Here is a 27,304-nt window from a genome sequence, read left to right as displayed (position 1 = left end):
GGGCAGTGGGCCGCATCGCCTGCCGTTCCGGGCCGCATGCGGCCCCTGGGCATGCCTAATCTAAACCTTGACATTCTTAAACCAGTCCAAAACTCTTACAATTGTGCCATTTTACATTTTTGGCATTGTCCGTTGTCGTAAGCCCCATGTTTTTTTTTTTTTTAACAAAAAAGTAAGAAAAAACACAAAAAAAAGGAACTTGATTGGCCACTTTGTCATTTTTCTGCAGCCACTCTTCTATGTTTCCTTTGAGATCCATGAATTGAACAATTCCATCAAAATAGAGTTAATTAAATATGAGTTCAGATGATGTTTTCAGGAATGCTTAACATATTTCACTTGCAGTAACTTTTTTAGTGAATTTATAATTTCTTTGTTTCGAAGGCTATATATAATAGGATTAAAGAGTGGTGTTAGTACAGAATAATTGATAGCCACTAGTTTGTCATATTCTGGAGTATACCTTGTTTGAGGTCTGATGTACATAAATGATACACTTCCATAGAAGATAAGGACAACTGTAAGATGAGAAGCACATGTAGAAAAAGCTTTCTTCTGTACTTTGCTAGACTTCATTTTCAATATGGTGATTATAATCCTCACATAAGTCACAATAAGAAAAATCGAGGTCAGGATTATCATGCAAAGGCTAATTGCAAAATCGATAATAAAATTAAGGGATGTATCCGCGCACACCAAGTTCAGAAGAGGAGACGAATCGCAGAAGAGATGATTTATTCCATTTGGACCACAAAATGGTAACTGTGAGACTGATATAAGAAGTGTTAAAGAACTCAGAAATCCAAGAATCCAACAACTTGAGACCAAAGTCTTGCATCGCTTTAAAGTCATTATAGTATGGTACCGAAGAGGATTGCAAATTGCCACCATACGGTCGTAAGCCATTAAATTAAGTAAATAGTTCTCTGTAATACCAAATGAGTGAAAGAGGTACATTTGCATCATACAATTACTGAATGAGATTATGGTTTTACCTTTCCAAATTACAGTAAGCATACAAGGAATTGTGACTGCCGTATACCAGATCTCAAGGAAAGACAACATACCAATTAAGAAGTACATTGGTGCACGAAGGTGCCTGTCAACAAAGATTAATGCTGATATTGTCACATTGCCGGAAATTATCAGGAAATAGGACATTAATAAAAGGCTGAAGAGGAAAGGCCATAACTCGCCAGTGTTGGAAAACCCTAAAATTATAAACTGAGAGACTGTTTTATTCAGAGGCATTTGTTCCAAACGTTTGGAATTGTTCATGTTCCAATGCAAAAAACAAGGAAAACTAAGCAGAAGAGGGACCTAGAAAATAAACTTGTATGGTAGAACATTCACAAGAAAAACATTTTACCATATTTCCTTATACTTACTCCTTTTTTTTTTTTTTTCAAAATGGGATTTGTTTGAAAGAAAGTATTTTTGTAATTTGTTGGTTTTCCACGGTTTGAGATTTGTATGTAGTTTATTGGTACATCAACTCCTGATATATGTTTTCATGTTCATCCATGCATTGTCCTGGGCTGGTAAAGCAGGGCACAGTTTTGTTTTATTCATTTTTGTAGTCTGTGAACATCCTAGCATGTTATTGCAAAAATATTTGGTAACATAAATAGGTAGCTGAAATAGAATCTTAAGTGTCGGTTCATTCTATGGCGATCTGACTTCGGGGGCGACCTGTGAAGTCGCGTGCACCGCGACTTCGGCGCGACTTGAACGGACTTCACATAATGGAAGTCAATGCCAGTCGCTCCGATGTCGCCCCGAAGTGGTACAGGAACGATTTTCTAAGTCGGAGCGACTTGAGTCGCTCCTATTAGAACGGTTCCCGTAGCACAGAATGGACCGCGACTTGTCAGGCTGACCCGTCGCCTGACAAGTCGCGGTAGTGTGAACCGGGACTAAAACCAATAGTTTATTTGTTCTCCGTTATTTAAAGCGGAGTTCCGGGCAAACATTTTTTTTAGCTAAAAATACCCCCGGGACAGTCAGGGCTAGTGCATTTAATCAACGATAGCCTCTGAACTGTCACCTGTTTCACTTACCTGTAAGAAGAAATACTTACCTTGAAAATGTCAAATTGGATCATGCTTTCCTGGGGTTTATTTTCGCCTTCCTCTGGATCAACAGCAGGTATAGGATTGTGTATATGGGATTGTATGTTTGGGTTTTCATCACTGTTTTTTTTGTTTTTTTTTGGTTGAACCGGATGGACTTGTGTCTTTTTTCAACCTGACTAACTATGTAACTATGTCTTGTCCAGCGCTGCCATCTCAGGTGTGGGCAGCTGAAGCCGGAGTGTCCCTCTTCGTGTCCTCTTCGGTGAAGTCGGAGTCCCAGAATGCCCTGCTCGTCACTTCCGGGGCAGACGCGTCATCCCTGAACAGCTTCTGGGCATGCCCAGAAGCTGTTCAGCAGGGAATGATGCGCCAGCACCAGAAGTGACGAGTGACACCGGTGCAGGCACATTGACTCCTGGGATCGATGACGCTCATCTCCCAGGAGTCAATGCAAGGAGGAAGTGACGTTGGAGGCCCTGTCCGCAGAGGGAGGAAGAGGAAGGAAGGTAAGTATATTTTCATTAAAAACAAGGTAAGTGAAACAAAAAAAATGTAATTATCTAATTCTTTTTCAGGTGTTTTTAAGCTAGCGGACGGTGCAAACTTCATTTTTAGGGTGGAACTCCGCTTTAAGTGTTTTAAAGCTGACGTTTTTAATTTTTTTTTTGGAAAGGAAAAGTCAAATTTAATGCAAAACTAAGATTTTTCACCAGCTGGATTGCTTCTGTATAGGTAAATAGACCCTGCTTGTATCACTGTATGCCTGTAAAGCTGATGATCTCCAAATGGTGCAGCACTATAATGAATAACAGAAAAGATATTATCTAAGTATCTGCACAGCATTTTTGGAGACTTTTTTAAAGAGTGAATAAGAGAAAATTAAAGCGACATCTTTTTCTGACCCCAAATCCCAATGCCTGTTAGGGGAAACAGAGGGAAAAAAGGAAAAACTCTTTATCTGGGATCCTGTAACTCAGCTTGTTAATAAGAACAGTCTGTGGTGCCTAGTTCCCACAACCACCATTCAGATCTTAATACATTTGACATATTTATATTGGGGTATTGTTAATATGATAACTAATTCAGGAGCATTCACTATTGCCGATATGTTGGATTTGCAGAGAATTTAGTTTTACAAATGGTTTTTGTTGATTCATTTTAAAAAAGTTGTTCAATAAAATCAAAGAATAACAATTTATAAAAAAGAGATACATGTTAAGGCCTCAGTCAAATGAATTGTAAAGGCTGTACACTGCCAAGATTCAGCCTAAAGGCCCATACACATGATAAGACAATCAGAAATAAAAAATGTAGCCTGACGAATGTTCTGCCGATTTTCGGATTGTTAGTATGGTGCTTTCGACAGCCGATTACAAATTTTCGTACAACAAAAACTGGAAGTGCAGGCTATAAAATTTTTATTGTACATGAACAAAACGTCTGATTTTCATTTAGTTAGTACAGTTTTCATCCGGAAAAAAAATAAGAGCAAGACTACGCAGGCTCGGAAACAAAAGAATACATACAAAACAATTCAACACATGACATCACTTCTGAAGTTGAATTCTGACTTCTGACGCACGAGAATGTTCGTATGAAAGTAATGTCTTCACTTTCAATATGAGACTAGCATGCAACAAAAAACAGACGAAAATGTGTCCAATAATCTGATCGTTTGTACGAGGCTTTAATCTCTGGTGAGGATCACTAGAATGTGCAATCAACCACAGCCAGGTAGCCTGAACAAATCAATGACAGAATAACAGGTACTGTGGCTGTAAACTGAGGTGTTACATGCTGGTAGGGACAGATAAGGAGCAATCAATGCAAACTGTCTTCATCAAGGGACTCGTATATACCAATTTATACAGACAATTGTATAGGTTTAGGGAGATTAGCTGAGAGGCGCTGTACCGAAGATATTTCAAACTATTAGATTACAGAAACACATACTGGACATTATATAAAACAGTAATAAAGTGGATTTTAGGATTAGAATCACATAATCACATTACACATAAGACCTACCCCGAAAATAAGCCCTACTGTGTCTTTTGGTGACAAAATTAATATAAGACTCAGGCTTTTTTGCGGGGAAATACGGTAGTAAAACGTGATGCCTAGTTGTATCAAAAATTAGATAGTAAAGGGGCTCACAGGGGGAAGTGTCCAGAGCAGAGTTCAGCTAATAGAGCTCATATTATTAAAATCGCATTGAATTTAACTTTTTTTCCCTTCTGTAGCAAATTGGATCATGCTTTGATAGGGTTTTTTCGCCTTCCTCTGGATCAACTATGGGTATAGGATTGTGTATATGGGATTGTATGGTTAGGTTTTCATTACTGTTTTTTTGTTTTTTATTGGTTGAGCCAGATGGACTTTTTCAAAGTGACTAACAATGTTACTATGCGCACAGTAGCTTCTGATTTTGGCCTTTTCTGCTCTGATATTTATACACATATGATACCTTTTCATCGACAAATGCCTTGTTTCAAAACAGAAGTACATTTTTGCTGCAAGTAGGATGATTGTTGTAGAGATAGCATCGTTTTTAGCCCATGACCCCATCGTTTATTTTTTATTGCAGTTTATGGTAACAACTTTCGGTTAACAGTTGAACACTCAGCTTTCCAAAGATTTATGTGCTGTTTATTCACAATTTCTTAAAGAAGTCATATCATATCAGGACAATAAAGCCTTACCCATTACTAGGATGATCGCTCAAGTGCTGGGAGCCTCTGTCACAGAGTCCCTGAGGGTTCATTCCACCCTTTTACTTGATTAATTGCTTTACATTTTTTAATTCAGTTTCTTTGATAAGAAACATCCTAAAACAAGGTGCAAATGATGTTTTACAACAATAATATACTGTAAAGCATATACCCTGCCACTGTCTGTTGCTTCCACTCAGGCTTACCATTAGGCTGGGTTCACATCTGTTCATGTCCACATTTTTCAATTTTTTCAGAAATTAGCATGCTTTGTACTTGTGTTTTCATGCATGTCTCTGTCCATATATTATACCATTTTCTTGTATACCTTCTGTACAATTTCCTTTAACTATGTAGTGCAGGGGCCTACTTGATTGGATAAAAATTGAAAGTGTTGTTTAGGTTTGACCTCATATTGTATGGTTGTTGGTAAATCTACAGGCAAATTGTAGAGGTTGTATAATGTACGACCAGCATTTTTCTATTGAGAATCATAATGCATGAAAATACACAAAAAATCTGACCTTTTTTACAACACAGCATGGGGAAGGGGACAGCCTAATTGAAATCAATGTGTTTTCATGACACATGATTTTAGGCACTACAAAACACACATAAAAATGCACAGGTGTGAACCCGGCTCTAGGCTGCATGTGCATTTGAGCTAAGCATCTTTGGCCATTTCAAATACTGAATACTTTTGCCGGCATCTGAGACTTGGGTGTTTTTTTTTTTTTAACTATTATTATTATTTTTAGCCAATGGAAAGCTAGGTTTTTTTGGGGGAAAAAAACATGCAATACTAGTTTTTATGTATTTTTTAATTACGGCCATTGAGGCCTATTGGGGTCAAAATGTTTATAGCTCAAAATAAATTCTTGTATTTTTTGAGCTTCAAACCCCATTACACTCAGATGTTAACAGGCACAACTGAAAACTATAGTATTTTGGATGTTGAGTGTTTTAGAGCTTCAAACTACAAAATGATCGGGTGTGATTGAGGCCTACAGAAGGTTGCATTCATTGTCATTGACATACATAGTAGTTGAGGTTGAAAAAAGACAATAGCCCATCCAGTTCAACGTTTATAGGTGAGTGTGCACGTATTATAGTTACATGGTAGTTGAGGTTGAAAACAGACAATAGTAACCCTTCCCAACCTATTGGCTGCTAATAACTTACTACAGAAATGTATGACCTTCTAAATTAAAAAAAAAAAAAACGGGTTTTGGAAGCTTAATTTCATAACAGCCTTTGACTTCAAAATCCATTTCCAAAATGTATTATAGATTAGTATTCTTCTCCAAAAAAAAAAAAAAAAAGAATTAAGTTCTGTTGAATGCTTTTCTTTTATTGCATATTGCTTACTTACTACCAGTTCACCCATCAATGGAACATTGAGGCCCCCTGATCTATAAGTATTTTTATTAAAGAATTTTCAAAATAACATTTTAAAAATGACACCTGAACAAATTACATTCCAATATGAATAGTAGGTTAAATTTAATTTTACCCACTTGAGGGCTGGATAGTTTTTAACGCAATTACCTGAATGCACTCTTCCTACTCTGCAGTCTGGCACACACATATCATCTTGTCATTCCATACTACCATTCTAACAAGCTTTTTAATGGATTCATCATACCTATTGGGAAATAAAGTGGAGGAACAAATATCTCTCCTGAGGTAGTATCAGGTGGTCAATGCTTTCATATCCTAATTAATGTAATTCATTATTTAGAAACAGATGCTAATATGTAAAGGACTGTAAACAAATACGTGTGCATCATAGCACATTTTCTAATTGTTTAAACTTGTAGCAAGCAACTATTGTATTAGTGCTAATGCATACATTAAAAAAAAGGGGTTTTAACTTATAGCATGCACATGTTAATATTCACACACATCTTGCAACAAAAATACAATAAAAATGTTTTTATCCCATGATGTAATCTAGCATCAACCATGATTTCCACCAAAGTCCAGCAATTTCCATCAACCAATACAACCCATCACTCAGCATTGTTTACCTGTTGCACTTCCACTGTGTTTACATTAATGCAGTGCCAGGGATCTGTCATTTAGTGATTGAATTATGGGGGGTAAACATTGCCAGCAGGCAGGTTATTGAGATTGACAAGGTTTACATCACTGGACATCATGATTGATGTGGATTATATCAGTGGAAGAATTGATTGACGTTGAATTAAAGCATTATTAAAAATAAAACTTTTGGGGTGTTATTTAATTAAATTACTTTTTCAAGGTGTCTCTGTGTTTATTTGCATTTAACTCATTGTGGGGATTGATAAGAATGAGTATTGTACCCATTTGTAGTTTTGCCGAAAGAAGGTAGATATCTGGAGGGCTCCAAAATTTAAAGGAGGCTTCCAAATTCTACTCTAAGTCATTCCCATATTACCCCCCAACATTCTTCTTAAGGCATTGGATGTGGGAAAGAGATCCAGGACAAGGTGCCTTGCAGGGGGGAACTTTGTTGAAAGGCATGTGGCCTGGTCTGGTAGATAACGGGGTGTGTTTCACACTTTTTACCTTTCCTTTCCTTATTATCCAGGCTACATGTCTGGATTAGAGTTGAGCGGACATCTGGATGTCCGTTTTCGGCGGGTTCGGCCGAACTTGAAAAAAAAGTCCGGGTCCGTGACCCGGACTTTTTACGAACTTTACCTGGACACCCAACCCCATTGAATTCAATGGGGACCCGAACTTTCAGGCACTAAAATGGCTCTAAAAAACCAATGGAAAGGGCTAGAGTGCTGCAAATGGCAGCAAAACGTAGTTAAGAGCATGGCAAGTGCTCTGCAAACAAATGTGGATAGGGAAATAACTTAAAACAAAAAAAAAAAAAAACAGAAAAATAAAACAATTTTCTTCATCTGTGAAGGACGAGGCCCATATGGAGTAGGAGGGAGGTTGAGGTGGCGGTGGATGTGGCGGTGTAGGTGGAAGCGGCGGTGGAGGGGGATGAGGTGGCCAACACTGCTTTTTTTTAGTCATTTTAAATTAGGGTACACCCCAAAAGAGTGAGAAAGATCAAAAATATAACAATGGCTGGGTAAGGTCGGTATCCATCTCTATTCTGCACAAGGTACGGAAAAGTCCGATGGGATCCATGCCTGGTTCATTTTAATGAATGTGAGCTTGTCCACATTGGCTCTGGACAGGCGGCTGCGCTTGTCTGTGATAACGCCCCCAGCCGTGCTAAATACACGTCCAGATAATACACTGGCTGCAGGGCACGCCAGCACCTCCAAGGCGTAAAGGGCAAGCTCAGGCCATGTGCCCAATTTGGAGACCCAGAAGTTGAAGGGGGCAGACCCGTCATTCACTACATGTAGGCGTGTGCACACATACTGCTCCACCATGTTGGTGAAATGCTGCCTCCTGCTAAGACGTTCCATATGAGCTGCTGGTGCTGCTGTTTGTTGTGGCGTGCTGACAAAGCTTTTCCACATTTCGGCCATGCTAACCCTGCCTTCTGAGGTGCTGGCGGTGCCCTGGTTGCGTTGGCGACCTCTTCCTCCTCCTCTGCCTTGGCCTTGTGCTTCCACTGTGGCCCCGCTGTCAGGTGGGAATGCCAGCAGCATCGCGTCTACCAGCGTGCGCTTGTACTCGTGCATCTTGCGATCACGCTCCAGTGAGTGAATTAAGGATGGTACATTGTCCTTGTAACGGGGATGTTGGTGGAGTACTCAAAACAGAGCAACAAGGCACACAGGTCTCGCATGGAGGCCCAGTTATTGGTGGTGAAGTGGTGCTGTTCCGCAGAGTGACTCACGCGTGCGTGCTGCAGCTGACCTCCACTATGGCCTGCTGCTGCTCGCACAGTCTTTCCAGCATGTTCAAGGTGGAGTTCCACCTTGTGGGCACGTCACATATGAGGCGGTGAGCGGGAAGGCCGAAGTTACGCTGCAGCGCTGACAGGCGAGCAGCAGCAGGGTGAGAACGCCGAAAGTGCGCACAGACGGCCTGAACTTTCTGCAGCAGCTCTGACATATCGGGGTAATTTTTAAGGAACCTCTGCACCACCAAATTCAGCACATGCGCCAGGCAAGGGATGTGCGTCAAACCGGCTAGGCCCAGAGCTGCTATGAGATTTTGCCCGTTATCGCACACCACCAGGCCGGGCTTGAGGCTCGCTGGCAGCAACCACTCATTTGTCTGCTGTTCCGTGCTCCTCCACAACTCCTGCGCGATGTGTGGTTTTTCCCCCAAGCAGGCAAGTTTTAAAACTGCCTGCTGTCATTTACCCCTGGCTGTGTTGAAGTTGGTGGTGAAGGTGTTACGCTGACGGCATGAGGAGGCGGTAGAGGATGAGGAAGTGGAGTAGGAGGAGTTAGGAACAGGAGGCAAACTGAAGAGCCCTGCAATCCTCGGTGGTGGAAGGACATGCACCAAATTGCTATCCGCCTCAGGCCCAGCCACCACTGCATTTCCCAGTGTGCTGTTAGGGAGATATAACGCCCCTGATCGTGCTTACTGGTCCACGTATCGGTAATTAGGTGGACCTTGCCACAGATGGCGTTGCGCAGTGCACACCTGATTTTTTCCCCCACTTGGTTGTGCAGGGAAGGGATGGGTTGCCTGGGAAAGTAGTGACGTACTGTGGGACAGCCACCGACATAAGGCTTTTAAAACTGTGCGTCTCCACCAGACGGAATGACAGCATTTCAAAGGCCAATAATTTTGAAATGCTGGCATTCAGGGCCAGGGATCGCGGGTGGGTAGCGGGGTACTTCCTCTTCCTCTGAAGTGTTTGGGAGATGGAAAGCTGAACGCTTCCACGGGACATTGTGGAGATGGTTGGTGACCCAGGTGGTGGTGTTGCTGACAGATCGTCTGTTTGCGGGGTGGCAGGTGCCGGTATCACTACAGAGGTGGATGAAGAGGCAGAGACTGCAGCAGAAGAGGAAGCAGGAGGAGCCAGAGACCTTTCTTGGTTTTGAAGGTGTCTACTCCACTGCAGCTCGTGCTTTGCACTTAGATGCCTGATCATGCAGGTTGTGCTCAGGTTGAGAAGGTTTATGCCTCGCTTCAGGCTCTGATTGCACAGGGTGCAAACCACTCGTGTCCTGTCATCAGCACATTGTCTGAAGAACTTCCACGCGAGAGAACTCCTTTGAGCTGGCTTTGGTGCGCTCGTTCCCTTGCTGCGTTGGGCAGTAGCAGGCGTAGTGTCTAGTGCAAGGCCGCTCCGCTTCTGCACCCTGCTCCCTCTTCTGCTGTGCTGGTGGCTCTGTGCGACCACCGCCTCTTCCTCCAAACTACTCAGGTCACCTGCATGACCTTCATTCCATGTGGGGTCGAGGACCTCATTGTCCTCCACATCATCTTCCACCCAGTCTTCACCCCTGCCCTCCTTGTCGGTCTCCACAATTCTGAGTGCCGTAGCAGTTGCCACCTGCGTTTTGTCATCATCGGAAACGTGCTGCGATGGTCCTTCCATGTACTCATCTTGAGAAATAAGTGGCTGGGCATCGCTGCACTCAATCTCTTCCACTTCTGGGGCAGGGCTAGGTGAATGGCCCTGGGAAAAACTGCTGACAGAGTCATCAAAAAGAAGAAGAGACTGCTGCATGACTTGAGGCTCAGACTGCTTGCCTGATTTGCAAGGGGGTGAGGTGAAAGACGGTTGGACATCGGCTGCAGATGCCAACTCTGACCTTTCTGCAGTAGACTGGGTGGGAGACAATGTGAAGGAACTGGAGGCACTGTCAGCAAACCAATCTACTATCGCCTGTACTTGTTCTTGCCTCAACACTTGTAGAGGCGCATGATGCCCTACCAAATACTGCTGCAGGTTCTGTCGCCTACTCACACTTGAGGATGGTGTTTCACTTGTGCGTGTAGCTGGCACAGATCGACCATGTCCTCTCCTTGCAACAGGAGCTCTACCAGCAGCACCACGACCCAGGCCACGGACCATATTTGACGTTCTCCTCATATTTCTGTAATTTATGATCTTGCCCTAGAAAGGTGTTTATTGAATAGCGGAACAAAACAACAACAGTATCGCACGGGTGTATCTCACAGTCAAATATGCAAACTATGCCGCAATTTAATTTTTTTTACCCCAAAAGGGTGTTTATTAAATAGCGGAATAGAAAAACAGTATACAAATACAATGGGTGTATCTCACAGTCAAGTATGAAAAAGTATGCCGCAATTTAATTTTTTTCACCCCCAAAGGGTGTATATTGAATAGGTGAATTGAAAAAATTTTATAAAACGGTGTATCTCACACGTACAAACACAGACTAGGCCCTGATTACAATTTTTTGTACCCTAAAGGGAGGATGAGGAAGAGGAGTAGGAGGAGTTCGGAACAGGAGGCAAACTGAAGCGCCCTGCAATCCTCGGCGGTGGAAGATGCGCCCAAAAAATTTGAAAGGTGTATCTCACACGTACCGATACAGACTATGCCGCAATTTAATTTTTTTTACCCCAAAAGGGTGTATATTGAATAGCGGAATAGAAAAAAATGTATAAAACGGTGTATCTCACACGTATAAACACAAACTAGGCCCCGATTACAATTTTTTGTACCCTAAAGGCAGGATGAGGATGAGGAAGAGAACGAGAAGTAGGAGGAGTTCGGAACAAGAGACAAACTGAAGCACCCTGCAATCCTCGGCGGTGGAAGATGTGCCCAAAAAATTTTAAAGGTGTATCTCACACGTACCGATACAGACTATGCCGCAATTTAATCTTTTTTATCCCAAAAGGGTGTATATTGAATAGCGGAATAGAAAATTTTTTATAAAACGGTGTATCTCACACGTACAAACACAGACTAGGCCCCGATTACAATTTTTTGTACCCTAAAGGCAGGATGAGGATGAGGAAGAGGAGTAGGAGGAGTTCGGAACAGGAGGCAAAATGAAGCGCTCTGCAATCCTCGGCGGTGGAAGATGCGCCCAAAAAATATGAAAGGTGTATCTCACACGTACCGATACAGACTATGCCGCAATTAAATTTTTTTTACCCCAAAAGGGTGTACTGTATATTGAATAGTGGAATCGAAAATTTTTTATAAAAAGGTCTATCTCACACGTACCGATACAGACTATGCTGCAATTTAATTTTTTTTACCCCAAAAGGGTGTATATTGAATAGTAAAATAGAAAAAAGTATATAAAATTGGTGATTTTTCAATAGCACATGTGAACACAGCAGTGTCGTATGTTTTATGTCACGGTCAGCAGCAGGCTATGAAGGGAAAAAAAAAAAATTCCCCTTTAACTTTGTAATTTTTAAATAGCAGATTAGAACAGCAATCTGTAGTAAAATATAGCTGAACGCTGCACACAACAGACTGATAAAAATATATTTTTTTCTCCCTCCTCCTCCTCCTCAGTGGGCTCAAGTGAGGGCAAAAAGATTATTCACTGCACCACCCCCCACACAGCAAAATCGATGTAGATCGCTAACGGACGATTGTTCTGTCCTGTGTCTCCTAATCTCTCCCTGCCTAATCTCTCCAGCCTGTCCCTAAAATGCTCAAATATCTTTCCCTGCCTACACTCCGACCTGTCCCTGCATTCTTTTCGGGCACAATGTTGTTTTACCCTGTCTGTCCCTAATCAGCAGCAGCCAGCACCGTTATGTGTGCTCTCTCCCTACACTACAGCAGACTGACGCACTGCGCGCTTGTCTCGAGCTTATAAAGACCTGGGTCACATGCTTCAACTGGCCAATCACAGCCATGCCATTAGTAGGCATGGCTGTGATGGCTTCTTTGGCACACCAGTTAAACGCTTGTTGATTGGCTGTTGAAAGCCCGCCATTAAAAGCGCGCCATTACATACAAAACAGGAAATAAAATTCTCGAACACAGATTTTAAACCCGAACATACAGTAAAATTTTCGTACGGGATAATTCGATTTTTGCTACCCGGACACGGACCCGAAAATTTTACTGTATGTTCGGGTTTAAAATCTGTGTTCGAGAATTTTATTTCCTGTTTTGTATGTAATGGCGCGCTTTTAATGGCGGGCTTTCAACAACATGAATAATACAGTCCGTGTTCGCTCAACACTAGTCTGGATAAGCTTCTAGGTCAAATTTTAAGGGGAATCCCATGCAATTACTAGTTAAAGTAGCACAGTGCAAAATAGAAAAAACTGGCCTGGCCAGGAAGGGGGTCACTTGCTGCCCTTCCTGCCCTCTTCTCCATGTCCCACCCTGGTCACAGCAAAAAGCAACCCGGACGCTATAAAGTCATGAGTTCACCTTCATTTGAAAGCTGAAAGTTAGCTTGTGATGGACACAACAGGCAGTAAACAAGACATTAGGAAGAACAATTTTGGAATGATGTAATAGGGAAGGTTTTTCCATTGCCTTGAAGCACTTTTTGACCATGTGACACATGATTATATGTGAGGCACTTTAGTTTTCTATATTGATGTATACCATTAAGACTGCCAAACTAATTTCCAGGATGCATGTCAGTTTTGAAACTAGAGGATTTTCTGTATGAAAACGTTGGTCTGTTGGGAATGGTAGATTTAAGGTGGGGGTCCTGCATAAGGATAGACCAGTGTCAAGAGATCACCCTTTCCATATGAAATCGTGCATTAAAATCGGTGACAAATCTCATGTCCTGATCCACTCCTCTGTCACCCCTCTTCTTAGACTTCATAGGTAAATAATAAGAGTATGCACCTTCTACTAGCACTGCAGGATAACCCATGTCAGGAAATCTATTTTTTTTTTAAGATGAAAAGTTGCTATACTTAGTCCTCCTTACAAATACAGTAAGTCCCGGTTCACACTATTGAGATGCGGGAACACTGCAAATATACTGCGTGTCCCCGCATTGCATCCGCAGTACAGACAGTTCACACTGCCATATGCGATACCCTGGGGATGTCAATTCAAAGTTAACGACACCCCCAGATCAGATCGTATATCGTAGTGTGATCTGACAATTCGCACAGGAATCGGATCGCACTGGTGTGAACCATCATGCGATTCCGATTCTGCTGCGGACCAAAAAAAGGGTCCTGTGCGAGTTCACAGTAATTGCGGTGCAAATTCAGCTATACAAACTGTATGCCTGAAGTCGCACCGCACAGACATCGCATGTGATTTTAGGAGCAGTGCGCTCCGAATCATATGCAGTGTCTGTGATTGCAATACAGTGAACTGGCACTTAAGGTGAGGTCTGTAGAACTGATTCTTTGGTATATTTTGGATCTATCTTGAGTGGTGACAGCTAGTGTAATAAAGGTATGAATTACCTGCTGTTGGTTTGAAGTGTTTTTTGGCAGTAATCTCCCACAGTGCCTCTAATCCAGATCCAAAAATTCTAAAGAGGAGCACTCACATGCACATATAAAGGAAAGACCGAAGGTGTTCCTGTTACAAAAATGGACAAACGGCCATTCCAGAAAACATTAATGTCATCAATGTAGCGACCATAGTCAATCATATGAAAGGCAAAATAATTATTATGCCAAATCTTTTGTATTTCTCAATGGTCCATGGTTAAGTTGGCAGTATTGGGAGTGCTCCCAAAGCTATGCCCATTTTTTTGTAGATAACAGTCTTCATCAAATTCAAAATATTTACTGTACATAGTTGGTAAGGCTGGGTAAAGACACCAGTGCATCCAGTTCAACCTGTGTGTGTTATGTCTCCACCACTTCCAATATTACTGTATATTGTGCTCAGTAAGATGCCCATCTAAGAGTTTTTTGAATTAGCAACATTACCAGGTGAAACCACTGATTGTGGAAGGGAGTTCCACATCCTTTCTGCTCTAACAGTATAAAAACCTTACACAAATTAAGACTGAATCACTTCTAATCCAATTTAATTTAATGGCCACATGTCTTCTTCAGTGACCTGCGACTGAAGAGTTTCCTCCCTATGCTGGAAGCACTATTAAGAAATTTGTATATTGCTATCATTCTCTTCTCTAGGGAGAATAATTTTAATGTTTTTAAACATTCCTCATAATTGAGATCCTCTTCCAGCCCTCTTATTAGTTTTGTTAAAATTATTGAACACAATCTGTTTTCTATCCCTATTGCAACTAGCTCTTTTGTGCATATGTATATATGCATTTTTATATGCTAATTTCCTTATTTTTAATACATATTTAGGCATATTTATGTACTTGAGTTCTTTTACAACAAGATTTTTTAATATTTAATATTTTTTTTAGTTTTCATGTTCATACACACCTATGTACATTAATATGCCTGGAGGGTCACACCAAACATACACATTTTTATTTATACTGAATATCTGTTTATAATATCTTAAATACATTAATTGGCACATGATAATAATTCTCATTGCATTTTTGTATACTTGGATGATCATTAATCATGTTATCAATTTCCTATGCTTTATAGCTGTCGCTATGTTGGTACAAAAGGACTCTTAATGTTAGCACATGCTCAAATTTCCCATTTTCCTGTTATCTATTATATATTATGTTTTTTTTTTATGCCTATTAAGTTTCAAAGTCCTTTTTTTTTATTTTTTGGCAGGTTGCTGGTACTGCTGCTTCATGTGGTTGTAAAATCCCCATCCTGTTTTTTTTACAAAAAGTGCAGTGTCTCCAAGGTAGGCAGGCTTGAGAAAGAGGTGTTACCAGGTTGACCAGGCCATTTTTTGTGATATGGCACTGGGTTATTTTAACTGACAATTGCACAGTCATGCAATGCTGTACCCAAATAAAATGAATTTCCTTTATTCCCACAAATAGAGCTTTCTTTTGGTGGTATTTGATCACCTCTGTGGTTTTTATTTTTTGCGCTATAAACAAAAAAGAGTGGCAATTCTGAAAAATAAAAACAATATTTTTTACTTTCCGCTATAAAACATTCCCAAAAAAAATTAAAAAAATCTAATGTTGTCATCAATTTAGGCCAATATGTGTTCTGCCACATATTTTTGGTAAAAAAAAGATCCCAGATCCCAATAGATGTGTATTGATTGGTTTGCACAAAAGTTATTGCGTCTATTAACTAGGGGATAGATTTATGTCATTTTTGTTTTTTTACTAGTGATGGCAGCGATCAGCAATTTTTAGCGGGATTGCGACATTGCAGTGGCCAGGCCGGATACTTAACTGACAGTTTTGACACTTTTGGGGGGACCAGTGACATTACTACAGTAATCAGTGCTAACAATATGCACTGTTACTGTACTAATGACACTGGCAGGGAAGGGGTTAACACCAGGGGCGATCAAAGGATTAAGTATGCTCCTAGGGAGTGCTTTCCTACTGTATAGGGGATCAACTCACTGGATGAACACAGAGACCTGTGTTCCTAAATAAGGGGAACACAGGATTCCTGTGTTCATCTCTGACAGAACAGTGGTCAGCCTTGTTTACATAGGCAGACCGCCATTCTGTCTCAATGGGGAGTGATTGCGGGTGGCCGGCTGACATTGTGTCTGTCGGACCCGCTGATTGGCTCCCCCTCTGTCCAGTTGGCGCGTGTGCGCGCCTCCGGCAGCACGTGCACCCCCCCCTAACTATTACACGAAGCGACGTACAGGTAAATCATTTTGTGTAATAGAGCCGACCTGCCTTAGTAAAGCTACGGCAGCAGGTCTGCAAGTGGTTAAACATGTGGCCACACCCCCTTCACGCTCACCTTTCTCTGACATCACAGGGTCTGTTCCCATGCTGTCAGACAGGCTCTCTAGGATCTATATATCTCTGATGGATGCATCCACTCCCTGAAGTGGACTGTGTTGCATCCTCTAGGATCCCCACTAGATGGCAGCTTTAGACTACCTAACAGGTGCTTTGCATTTCTACTACATGTGAGTGTTTTTTGTGTCTTTTTACCAATAAAGGTTTTATTATACTGCACTCTGCAGTATACTGCACACTTTTACTACTTCACTGGGATCATGCCCCCTGGAGTTCTTTTATGTTACTACAGATATTCCTTCTATCTTCTGAGGAGGCACACAGTCAGTTTGAAGCCAGCTTTTTTTTTTTTTTTTTTTGCAAAATCCTTTATTTTTAATTTAAAGATCCATTATGAACAGGAAAGTAGAAATAAATAAGCAGACAGGACAAAAAAATAGAGGGTGCATACTTAGACACAGAAGCACCCTATGCAAAGGCAGATACCAAAATACAGTTCAGATACCAAATACATATCCAATTAATTCTACATTATCATCAAACAACCTAGGGAAAATACCATGCTTATAGGTAAACTTTACAGTGGTGCCAAAGAGGCCTAGGCCACTGCCAAGCACTCTGAGAAGCCAAAGGTTCGGACTCTGTTGCATGAAAGCATTTCATCCAAATAGAAAAATAAAGGTTCATCAAAAAAGAGCAGGCAAATAAGTAGCTTTGAAAACTCAAGTCTTTGGGCCCATCTCCCCCAACCCAACAGCTGGCAAGGGAGCCCGAAGAACAAGAGAAGCCATCTGTTGACCACTAGATTACCAGTAGTAAGGTGCAGTTGACTCAGTGTTGACATGTCATACCAAAGTTTCATTGCAAAAACTGTTTGTACAAATTTGAGGTTGAAAAATGAATCCACAAAGGCCAGATGTTATAATATGTCTGGTAATTATCTGAAATTTGATGCCGCCAATCCTCCAAATGCTGGATTCCCTGTACCTTCAGCAGCCACTCTTTACCAGAGGGGACCACTGTGGTCTTTCAATAGATAGGTATACGGTTTTTACCAGCATTCAGAAGATTGGGCACCAGAGAATGTTTATAGGAGCCTACAGAGGAGTGTGTATTGTGGAAAAGCATTGAGGATCCAACTCCAATGCACAGTGGGTAATTTTAGTTATAATGCTCCTTACATCTGCCTAGAATGGCTGAATATAGGGACAATTCCATCACAGATGTAAAAACTTACCTCTCTGCCCACACTTTCTCCAACAGAGAGCTGAGGCCTCTCTGTAAATACAACCCAGTTTATCAGGGACCCTATACCATTGCCATAAGAACTAGAAACCGGACTCGGGATTACTTTTTGCGCTATTAGGGACTGTTTTGTTTCTTCACAGTAAGAGACTCACCCAGGAACTAGGTCTGGCCAGCTCAGTAAATTATTTTAACCCCTTAAAGACCAGGCCATTTTTTGCGATACAGCACTGCGTTAATTTAACTGACAATTGTGCGGTCGTGCGGCGCTGTACCCAAATAAAATTGACGTCCTTTTTTTCCCACAAATAGAACTTTCTTTTGGTGGTATTTATTCATCTGTGTGATTTTTAATTTTTGCGCTATAAACAAAAAAAGAGCGATGATTCTGAAAAAACTATATGTTTTGCTTTCTGCTATATACAGTAACATTCCCAATAAAAAAAAAAAATTTAAATCAATTTTTTCATAATTTTAGGCCAATTTGTATTCTGCCACATATTAGTGTATATTGATTGGTTTGTGCAAAAGTTATCGCGTCTACAATCTTGGGGAAAGATTTATGTCATTTTTTATTTTTTTACCTACTAATGGCAGTGATCAGCGATTTTTAGTGGGACTGTGACATTGCGGCTGACAGATCGGACACCTAACTGACATTTTTGACACTTTTTGGAGGGACTGGTGACATTAATACAGTAATCAGTGCTAAAAATATGCACTATTACTGTACTAATGACACTGGCAGGAAAGGGGTTAACACCAGGGGCAATAAAAGGGTTAAATGTGTCCCTAGGGGGTGCTTTCTAACTGTGGGGGGATGGGCTTTCTTCATGAACACAGAGACCTGTGTTCCTAAATAAGAGGAACGCAGGATCCCTGTGTTCATAACTGACAGAACAGCGGTCTGCTGTGTTTACATAGGCAGTCTGCCATTCTGTCTCCACGGGGAGCGATCGCGGGTGTCCGGGTGCAATCGTGGGCACCGGACTCGCTGATCAGCTTCCCCTGAGGCACCCTCCCCCTAACGGTCCCGTAAAGCGATGTACAGTTACGTTGTTTCACGGAACAGAGTAAAACTGCGGCGGGCGGTCGTAAAGTGGTTAAAAAAGAGCTGGACGCATTCTATATACACAAATATAACTACTGTATATGTTAAAATATATAGGTAACAACACCAGGGATTGTTGATCCAGGGGATATCCAATTGCCTTTGGGAGATCAGAGAGGATTTTTTTCCCACTGGAGCAAATTTGACCTTATTTTATATTTTTTGTTTTTTGTTTTTTTTTTGCATTCCTCTGTACCCACTATAAGTAGAAAGTTCTGGACATGGAGGTTTTATGTAGATTTTTATTTTTATTTTGTTTGAACTAGATGGACTTGGGTCTTTTTCCAACCCATTTAACTATGTGACTATGTAAACCAATAGGAAATCTGCTCTAAATTCTAAAGCTTTTGTTTACAAAAGGACATGGGTAGCTGAGCAAAACAATGGGGGACATGTACCAATCCAAGAAAAAAAAAATACCACATAGTTTGGAACAAGACTTTTATTACAGCTTAAAGGAAAACATGAAAAATGCTCAATTCCTTTACCAATTCCCACCCAGCCTTTTGTAATATGACATCCTCCCAGAATGCGCTTCATGTGAACCCCCGGGGCCACACTCCAGGACAATTTTTTACTGGCCAGTGAACACAGCCAATGACTGATCAGTGTATCTGCCTGCTGCTGGTACCATGTGATCGCTGTGACCAATCACAGCAGATCGCATGGCAATTGTACAATAGTTGACTTCCTTTCATTTGTATAGGAAAAGGTTTGACAGCACTCCAGTGTCAGCGGATAAAAAGTCTTTATTTCTTCAAAAACATGAAAGCACAATGAACAGATGCCTCAAACAACAGACGTGTTTGCAATGAGTAAACGAACCTGATTCATGAAACGCGTCTGTTGTTTGAGGCATCTGTTTATTGTGCTGTCATGTTTTTGGAGAAATAAAGACTTTTTATCCGCTGACACTGGAGTGCTGTCAAACCTTTTCCTATACAATTGCTACTTCCATGGTCCACTGACTTGACGTGCACCCAGCCCAGATTGGATACTTATCTCTCACCTGGAGCAGCATCAACCCCTTTGTGATAGAGACTTCCTTTCATGCCATTCATTGTGTACAATTGTGTTGCTAGCTGTGATTGGTCACAGTGTTCACATGGTACAGACAGGGCCAATCGCAGCCCATCTGTACCATTTAACTGGCTGTGGCCAATCACAGCTAATCACAATAGTAAACACTGAATGAATCAGTTTCATTCAGTAAAAATGGTTGCTTATACCAGTGAAATTGACTGGTATAAGCTATCATAATGTGTAAAAAACAATAAAAAAAAAACCTGATCACTTCCCTAGATCAGTACAGTGTTACTATGGTAACACTATATTGCTATTCTCACATTGTGTACTGTCCCGACAGTTTCGGGATGAGAAATAGGCTGTCAGTACATCAGGATTGGTTGATTTTCAGATTTATACAGTATTTACTATAATTTGTGGTCTCTATAACCTTTCTCCAGACTACATAACAAACACAGATTTGGGTTATTTTCACCAAAGAAATATAGCAGACAGTTTGGCCTAAATTTATTAAGAAAGATTATTTATTTACAACATTTTATATTAGAAACATAGAAAAACATGTTTTTTTCAAAATTAGAAAAAAAAAAAAAGCACAGTGGTGATTAAATACAACTAAAATAAATTTCCATTTGTGTGAAAAAAAAAATGATAAAAAAAAAAAACTGATCATTTCCCTAGATCAGTACAGTGTTGCTATGGTAACACTATATTGCTATTCTCACAGTGTGTTAAAAATCATATTAGATAAAGAAAAAAATTTAATAAAAAAGAACAAAAATGTAAAATAAATTTGAAAAAAAAAAGAAGGATCATTTTTTTTCCTTCTGTCACCAGTCAGTGTCTCCTATCACTGCCACGCCATTATATAATGATACTGTACTGCAATAGTGACAGTAGGTAAAAAAAACAGAATTGTGAAAATAAAACTATTTTTTAAAATTTTCTTCATTTTCCAAAAAATTGCAACTTCAAAAATCTGGGGGGGGGGGGGGGGGGCGGTGGGTGTTAAATGTGTACTGTCCTTACGGTTTCAGGATGAGAAATAGACTGTCAGTACATCAGGATTGGTTGATTTTCAGATTTATAAAGTATTTACTATAATTTGTGGTCTCTATAACCTTCCTCCAGACTACATAACAAACACAGATTTGGGTTATTTTCACCAAAGAAATATAGCAGACAGTTTGGCCTAAATTTATTAAGAAAGATTATTTATTTATGAAATTTTATAACAGAAACATAGAAAAACATGTTTTTTTTTTCCAAAATTAAAAAAAAAAAACCACAGTGGTGATTAAATGCAACTAAAATAAATTTCCATTTGTGTGGAAAAAAAATGATAACAATTTCATAGGGGAGTACAGTGTTGCGTGCAATTGTCATCCAAATTACGACAGCGCTGAAAGCTAAAAATTGGCTTGGGCAGCAAGGGGTTGAAAGTGTCCTATATTGAAAGGGTTAAATAACAGGTTAGGTAAGAGGAATGTACCTGCACATGAAATAGCACACCTGTATGATGTACTCCTGAAAAAGTGACATTTAGAAAAAAAAAAACTATTGCCACTAAATAACAATGACACTGATACGGGTCTGATATGAAATTTTAGGAGGACCCCACATTGCATTTTTTCCTAAAAGGACAGTATGAATTGTTTACAAAAAATGTGTACTGTGGGATTATGAACAAAAAAAAAAAAAATGAATGAGACTCCCTCTAAATTTGTAATCCATAGATACAAATCTGGTATAGATTTTTAGGGGGACCTCAGGTAAATAAATTCAGAAAAATCCAGAAATTCATGCCAGATTGCTATCCAGACATTATAGTCTGGCTGACCAGGAAGGGGGGACAGCTCCTCCCTCCCCTCACCCCAATTCTCTTTTCTCTAGTCCCCCTGTGGCTTCTTCTCTCCGCTTATCTCTCAATGTCATCTTCTCTCTTCTCGATTCCTTCTCCACTAACAGAGACTGCATTGTACACCATGCATCCTCTCTATATCAGTTACCAATATCATTAAAGCAGTAGTAAACTCAGAAAAAAAAAAAATCCTCCTGCAAGACAATATTAGCATACTAGCACATTAGGTGAAACTTACCTTAAAACAAAGCCCTCCAACAGTGCTCTGTCACAGCTGACATCTTCACCCGGGTTGGTGAGCTCCTGTCCTTTGATTGGATGAGCCGTAATGACGTCACTACTACGCATACGTGTGGAAGCCACTGTTTATGGCACGGGGCTCTGAAGGAACGGCACGGGTATGCTTCACAAGTAAATATCTCCTAAACCAGGACTTCCCAAACTTATTTTGGCCGAGACCCACTTCTAAATACAGTTATTTTTCGGGACCCACTTGCTTGCAATTGAATATTGTAAAGCGCTACAGAATTTGTTGGCGCAATATAAATGCAAATAATAATAATAATGCATTTTTTAAAGGGAGGGGGATGTTAAATTAAAAACATCAATTTACTACTTTTCAATTAATTATTGAATACACTTGCCAGATGTTCTAAGTGAGGGATCAGAAACCTGTGGCATGTGTGGCATATAAGCGGAGTTGTAAGTAATCAGCACCCTCATAGACAGTATAAGGCAGGCAGAGGACAGAAATCAACCACCTCAGGACAGTGATTAGCAGGCTATATGGCACTCACCCTCCTTCCTCTCCCAGTGGTCCACATTGAAGGTGAAGCCCCTGTTTGCCCTCTTCCGGGGCCCAGCACACCTCACCCAGAGTCTCCATGATGAGAAGCTCTATGCTGGTCTTGGTTTCCTGGCTCTTCTCATTCAGATCCTCTACTGGGGTCACAGAAGCTGCCATGAATTCATGACACCGGTGGGCCACCTGGTCCTCCTATGACACCAAGGTTATCATCTCTGCCCGCTGTAGCTGAGAGAATCCCGCTGCCAGTCTAGCCAACACCGCTGCCGCCAGCAGGACCGATGAGCTGGCTCTGCACCCCATGAACATATCCTATATAACAGCCCACATACGTACTCACTGATGAAAATATCCTCCTCATGGGAAATGCAGACCAGCCTCCATAAACTGCATGGGCGGGGTCCTGAATCCATCGTGATTTGACTGCTCTGGCTCTCTGTAATTTGCGTGGGCTCGCACGGCACAATTTATGCGGGCCCGCTCTCAGTGATTTCCAGCTAAGCGCGACCCACTCAAACGCAGTTTGCAACCCACCAGTGGGTCCCGACTCATAGTTTGGGAACTCCTGTCCTAAATGGTGCACTTATTACCTTACTGTATAATGTGACGCTCTGTAACTTTGACAAGGTGTGTTTGTGTGTGTGTGTGGGGGGGGGGGGGGTCATTAGAATTGTTGTTCAAAATACAATTGCTGACAACATTATTGACATTAGATTTATATCAAAGTTTTATTTATTTATTTTTATTAAAGGACTTTTTTTACAGTCTATGTTTTTTTTTTTTTCTTTTTTTTTACAATTTTCCTTTGCCTCCCTATGTGTAAGGTATTGTTTAGGAGGAGGGTTCAAGCTCATTGCCCCCCTCTCCTGGCAATTATTCACTTAGGAAAGTGCAGATGGAAAAATATTTTGTGAAATTGCTAAATTTGATCCTTTGAAATTTTTTGTTTCTGTTAAGATCTGTGGCTTGCCTTTTGTTCAGGCACAAATGAAACAAGTATATTTCCATTAAATACTCCTTTTTGCTGAAAAAGTCTCTTTAGAAAACTTGTAATGTGCTTGTTACGAAAACTGTAGACAAGAGTGCTTAAAAGTGGGGTCAAAATCGAATGATGAATCGCTGTGGCTAAGTCATACTCCGGTGTGTAGTTGGTTTGAAGATTTACATACATGAAGGCAACACTTCCATAAAAAACAAAAGCTATAATAAAGTGGGATGCACAGGTGGAGAAGGCCTTTTTTCTTTCTTCTGATGTCTTCATCTTCAAAATTGCCGCCAAAATATTAGCGTATGTAATGGTAATAGAAAATGAGGTCAATATAATTGTAAAGGAACTCATAGTGAAGTCCAAGACAATAGTGAGGTCATTGTTAGCACAGGCTAGGTTCAAAAGTGGAGAGGAGTCACAAAACAAATGCTGAATTTCATTTGGCCCACAAAAAGGTAACAGACTAACTAAAATAAGAAAGGCTAGAGGTGTAATAAAACCAAAAATCCAACAAATTGCTATAAGTAATTTACTTGTCTTTAATGTCATTATAGCATGATATTGTAGGGCCTTACAAATTGCTACATAACGATCGTAAGCAATTACGTTCAGGAGAAAATTCTCAGTTATTATAAGTGAGTGGAAAAAATACATTTGCACAAGACAGTAGTTAAAGGAAATATGTGCACTTCCATTTAAAATGATAGTAAACAGAGTTGGATAGACAGCTGTAACAATACCTATCTCAGAGAGGCATAAAGCAAAGATAAAAAAATACATAGGGACATGAAGACGAGAGTCAAAAAGAATTACAAGCAGTGTAATAATAGTACCAGCAGTAATTATGCAGTAGAGTAAAAGCAACAGGGTAAAGAATAGATGTTGGTGGTGGGCTATATTGGTGAACCCCACTATGATAAACTCATGGATACTCTGGTTGTGCATTGTATTTATGTGGAAATTCTACCTTCAATAGTCCTAATTTCTACAGCAGCCTTATTTCTCCTAAGAAGAAATAATTCAATAATAAAAATCGTTTTGATTACATTAATTTTTAAACATATAATTAAAGTAAAACATCAAATCAATAAAAGTAGTTGTTTGGTAAAAAATAAAATATCATGATACCTCTTGAATCAAAAGATGTTTACAGTCCTTGATGACAGATGAGAACATATGAGAGGGTTTGGAATACTTGGATTGAACATTATTATTCTTGATCAGTCCCTTTTGACCATATAGTGGATCTATCAAACTATATAGTCTACAGACATGATGTACCTGTTCACAGATCATAATTGTAAAGCACCATAACCAGTTTTGACTGAAATTGTACTAGTTGTTAGGTATGTTCATAAACCATTGAACAAAAACTTATTGAAACAGAAGTAGTTTTGGTGGTGGCAAATGGTGCAGTGTAGTCAGTTTATCTCCATATATCAATAACTGTAGTGAATAGTGAAGCAGACTATATCAATGTTAAAATCAAAAGCTGAAAGATCCTAAAGAAGCCATTGTCAACCTTTTTACCCCAGAGAAACCCTTTAACCACCGCAAGTCCCTACACTTTCACCCCCTGTCAGTACAGGCCAATGCTCAGCTGTCAGCACTGTCACACTTTGAATGACAATTACTGTATTTATCGGCGTATAACACACGCCGGCATATAACACGCACCGGCATATAACACGCACCTGAATTTTAGGGCAGAAATTTCAGGAAAAAAGCTGAAATTTAAAATAAACAGCTTTGAACTCAGAACATTTTTTTTTTAATTAAATGTAGTCTTACCAGTGCCCACGAATGCAGCCTCATCAGTGCAGTGTCCTTAAATGCAGCCTTGCCAGTGCAGTGCCCATACATGCAGCCTCGCCAGTGCCAGTGCCCATACTTGCAGCCTCCCCAGCGCCAGTGCCCATACATGCAGCCTTGCCAGCGCCAGTGTCCATAATTGCAGCCTCGCCAGCACCAGTGCCCATACATGCAGCCTCGCCAGTGCCCATAATTGCAGCCTCGCCAGCACCAGTGCCCATACATGCAGCCTCGCCAGTGCCCATAATTGCAGCCTCGCCAGCACCAGTGCCCATACATGCAGCCTCACCAGTGCCAGTGCCCATAATTGCAGCCTCCCCAGTGCCAGTGCCCATAGATACAGCCTCACCGGTGCCCATAGATGCAGCCTCACCAGCGCCCATAATTGCAGCCTCGCCAGCGCCACTATATAAATCACTTTTAAAAATGTCCAGAAAGCAGCGCCGAAAGGTAGAAGGGGGCGGGCGGCGCCGAGGAGAAGGAAGGACGCGCTGTCATCGGAAGTCCCGGCGCCTATGATTAATGTCGGCATAGGTGCCAGGACTTACGATGACAGCGCGTCATTCCTTCTACTCGGCGCCGCCCGCCCCCTTCTACCTCTCGGCGCTGCTTTTTGGACTTTTTTTTTTTATATCGAGGTATAACACGCACTGCTACTTTTTCCTCCATTTTTAGGAGGAAAAAGTGCGTGTTATACGCCGATAAATACGGTATTCAGTCATGCAACACTGTACCCAAATGAAATGATCATCTTTAAAGAGAGATAGAGCTTTCTTTTGGTGGTTTTTAATCATCACAGTTTTTTTGTTTTTTTTTTGCTATGTAAATGAACATTTTGAAAAAAAAAAAACATGTTTTTCTCATTTTCTGTTATAAAATTTTGCAAATAAGTGATTCTTCATTCTTCATCTTCATAAATGTAGGCCAAAATGTATACATTACGCTATGCCTTCTTAATATGGGGATACCACATGTGGGAGACTTTTTCACAGCCTAGATGCATAGAGGGACCCAAAATCTAAGAAGCACCTTCAAGTGATCAAGGAGCATAATTTATGCATCTAATTTTCTGACTGCCTATCACATATTTGGAGACCCTGGAGCACCAGAACAGTGGAAACACCCACAAAATAACAACATTTTGGAAAGCAAACACTGCAAGGTATTTTCTGAATGTCATAATGAGTCTTTTGCGAATGTCATTTTTTTGCCACAAGTTTTTGGAAATGTAGGAAAGAAATATATATATATATTTTACACAAAGTTACATAATAGTTTAATCTGTGTTCAGTAGTAGTTAATTGTGTGTCAATGTCGATAATCATTTCCCATATCCCTGTATATTGTTGTCATTAAGATGCACATCCAAAATACTTTAAAAAATATCAATATTCCCCCGATGAAAGCACCAAATTGTGGAAGAGAGTTGCACATCCTTATTGCCCTGACAGCGAAAAACCCCCTATGTAGCTTGAGGTTAAACCGCTTCTCCTCCAATCGCACTGTGTGGCCCCGTGCCCTCTTACACTGAGACTGAGACTGAGACTACACACTTACACTTTTCCCTGAGACTGAATCGTTTTTTCCTGCGCTGGGATCACATAGTTACATAGTTAAATAGGTAAAAAAAAAAGACATCTAGTTTAGCCAATAAAAAAAATATATATACAATCCCACAAACACAGTCCTATACCCACAGTTGATCCAAAGGAATGTTAAAAACCCCAGTAAAGCATGATCCAATTTTCTTATGCAGGGGAAAAAATCCTTACCAATTCTCCGAGAGTCACTTGGATATTCCCTGGATCAACTTTACCTATAAATGTTAGTAGCCAGTTATATGATGTACATTTAGATCACCATTGAGGTATTTGTAAATCGCTATCATGTCCCCTCCCAAGCGTCTCTTCTCCAGCAAAAATAAATTTAGTGCTTGTAGTTGTTCCTCATAATTGAGGTCCTCAGTTTAATTTTTCTGCCTTCTCTGGACTCTCTCCAGCTCTAACACATCCTTTCTGATGACTGTGA

The 27,304-nt window shown here is 40.6% G+C and overlaps 2 protein-coding genes across 2 annotated transcripts; both read right to left on the bottom strand.

Annotated features, from left to right (window-relative positions):
• Positions 1 to 315: 315 nt before the first annotated feature.
• On the bottom strand, positions 316 to 1,278 carry LOC309569165 (olfactory receptor 6N2-like; the record flags this gene model as incomplete). Its single annotated transcript, XM_082274926.1, has 1 exon — positions 316 to 1,278. One exon carries the CDS (start codon positions 1,276 to 1,278, stop codon positions 316 to 318), a length of 963 nt encoding a protein of 320 aa, XP_082131052.1.
• Positions 1,279 to 23,428: 22,150 nt separating this feature from the next.
• On the bottom strand, positions 23,429 to 24,409 carry LOC309569164 (olfactory receptor 6N2-like; the record flags this gene model as incomplete). The annotated part of the gene is made up of 1 exon (XM_082274925.1): positions 23,429 to 24,409. One exon carries the CDS (start codon positions 24,407 to 24,409, stop codon positions 23,429 to 23,431), a length of 981 nt encoding a protein of 326 aa, XP_082131051.1.
• Between the last annotated feature and the right edge of the window lie 2,895 nt (positions 24,410 to 27,304).

This window comes from Pelophylax lessonae, assembly GCF_965119305.1.
Source record: "Pelophylax lessonae genome assembly, chromosome: 13".
NCBI lineage: Eukaryota > Metazoa > Chordata > Amphibia > Anura > Ranidae > Pelophylax > Pelophylax lessonae.
This window is presented reverse-complemented; position numbering and strand designations above follow the sequence as displayed.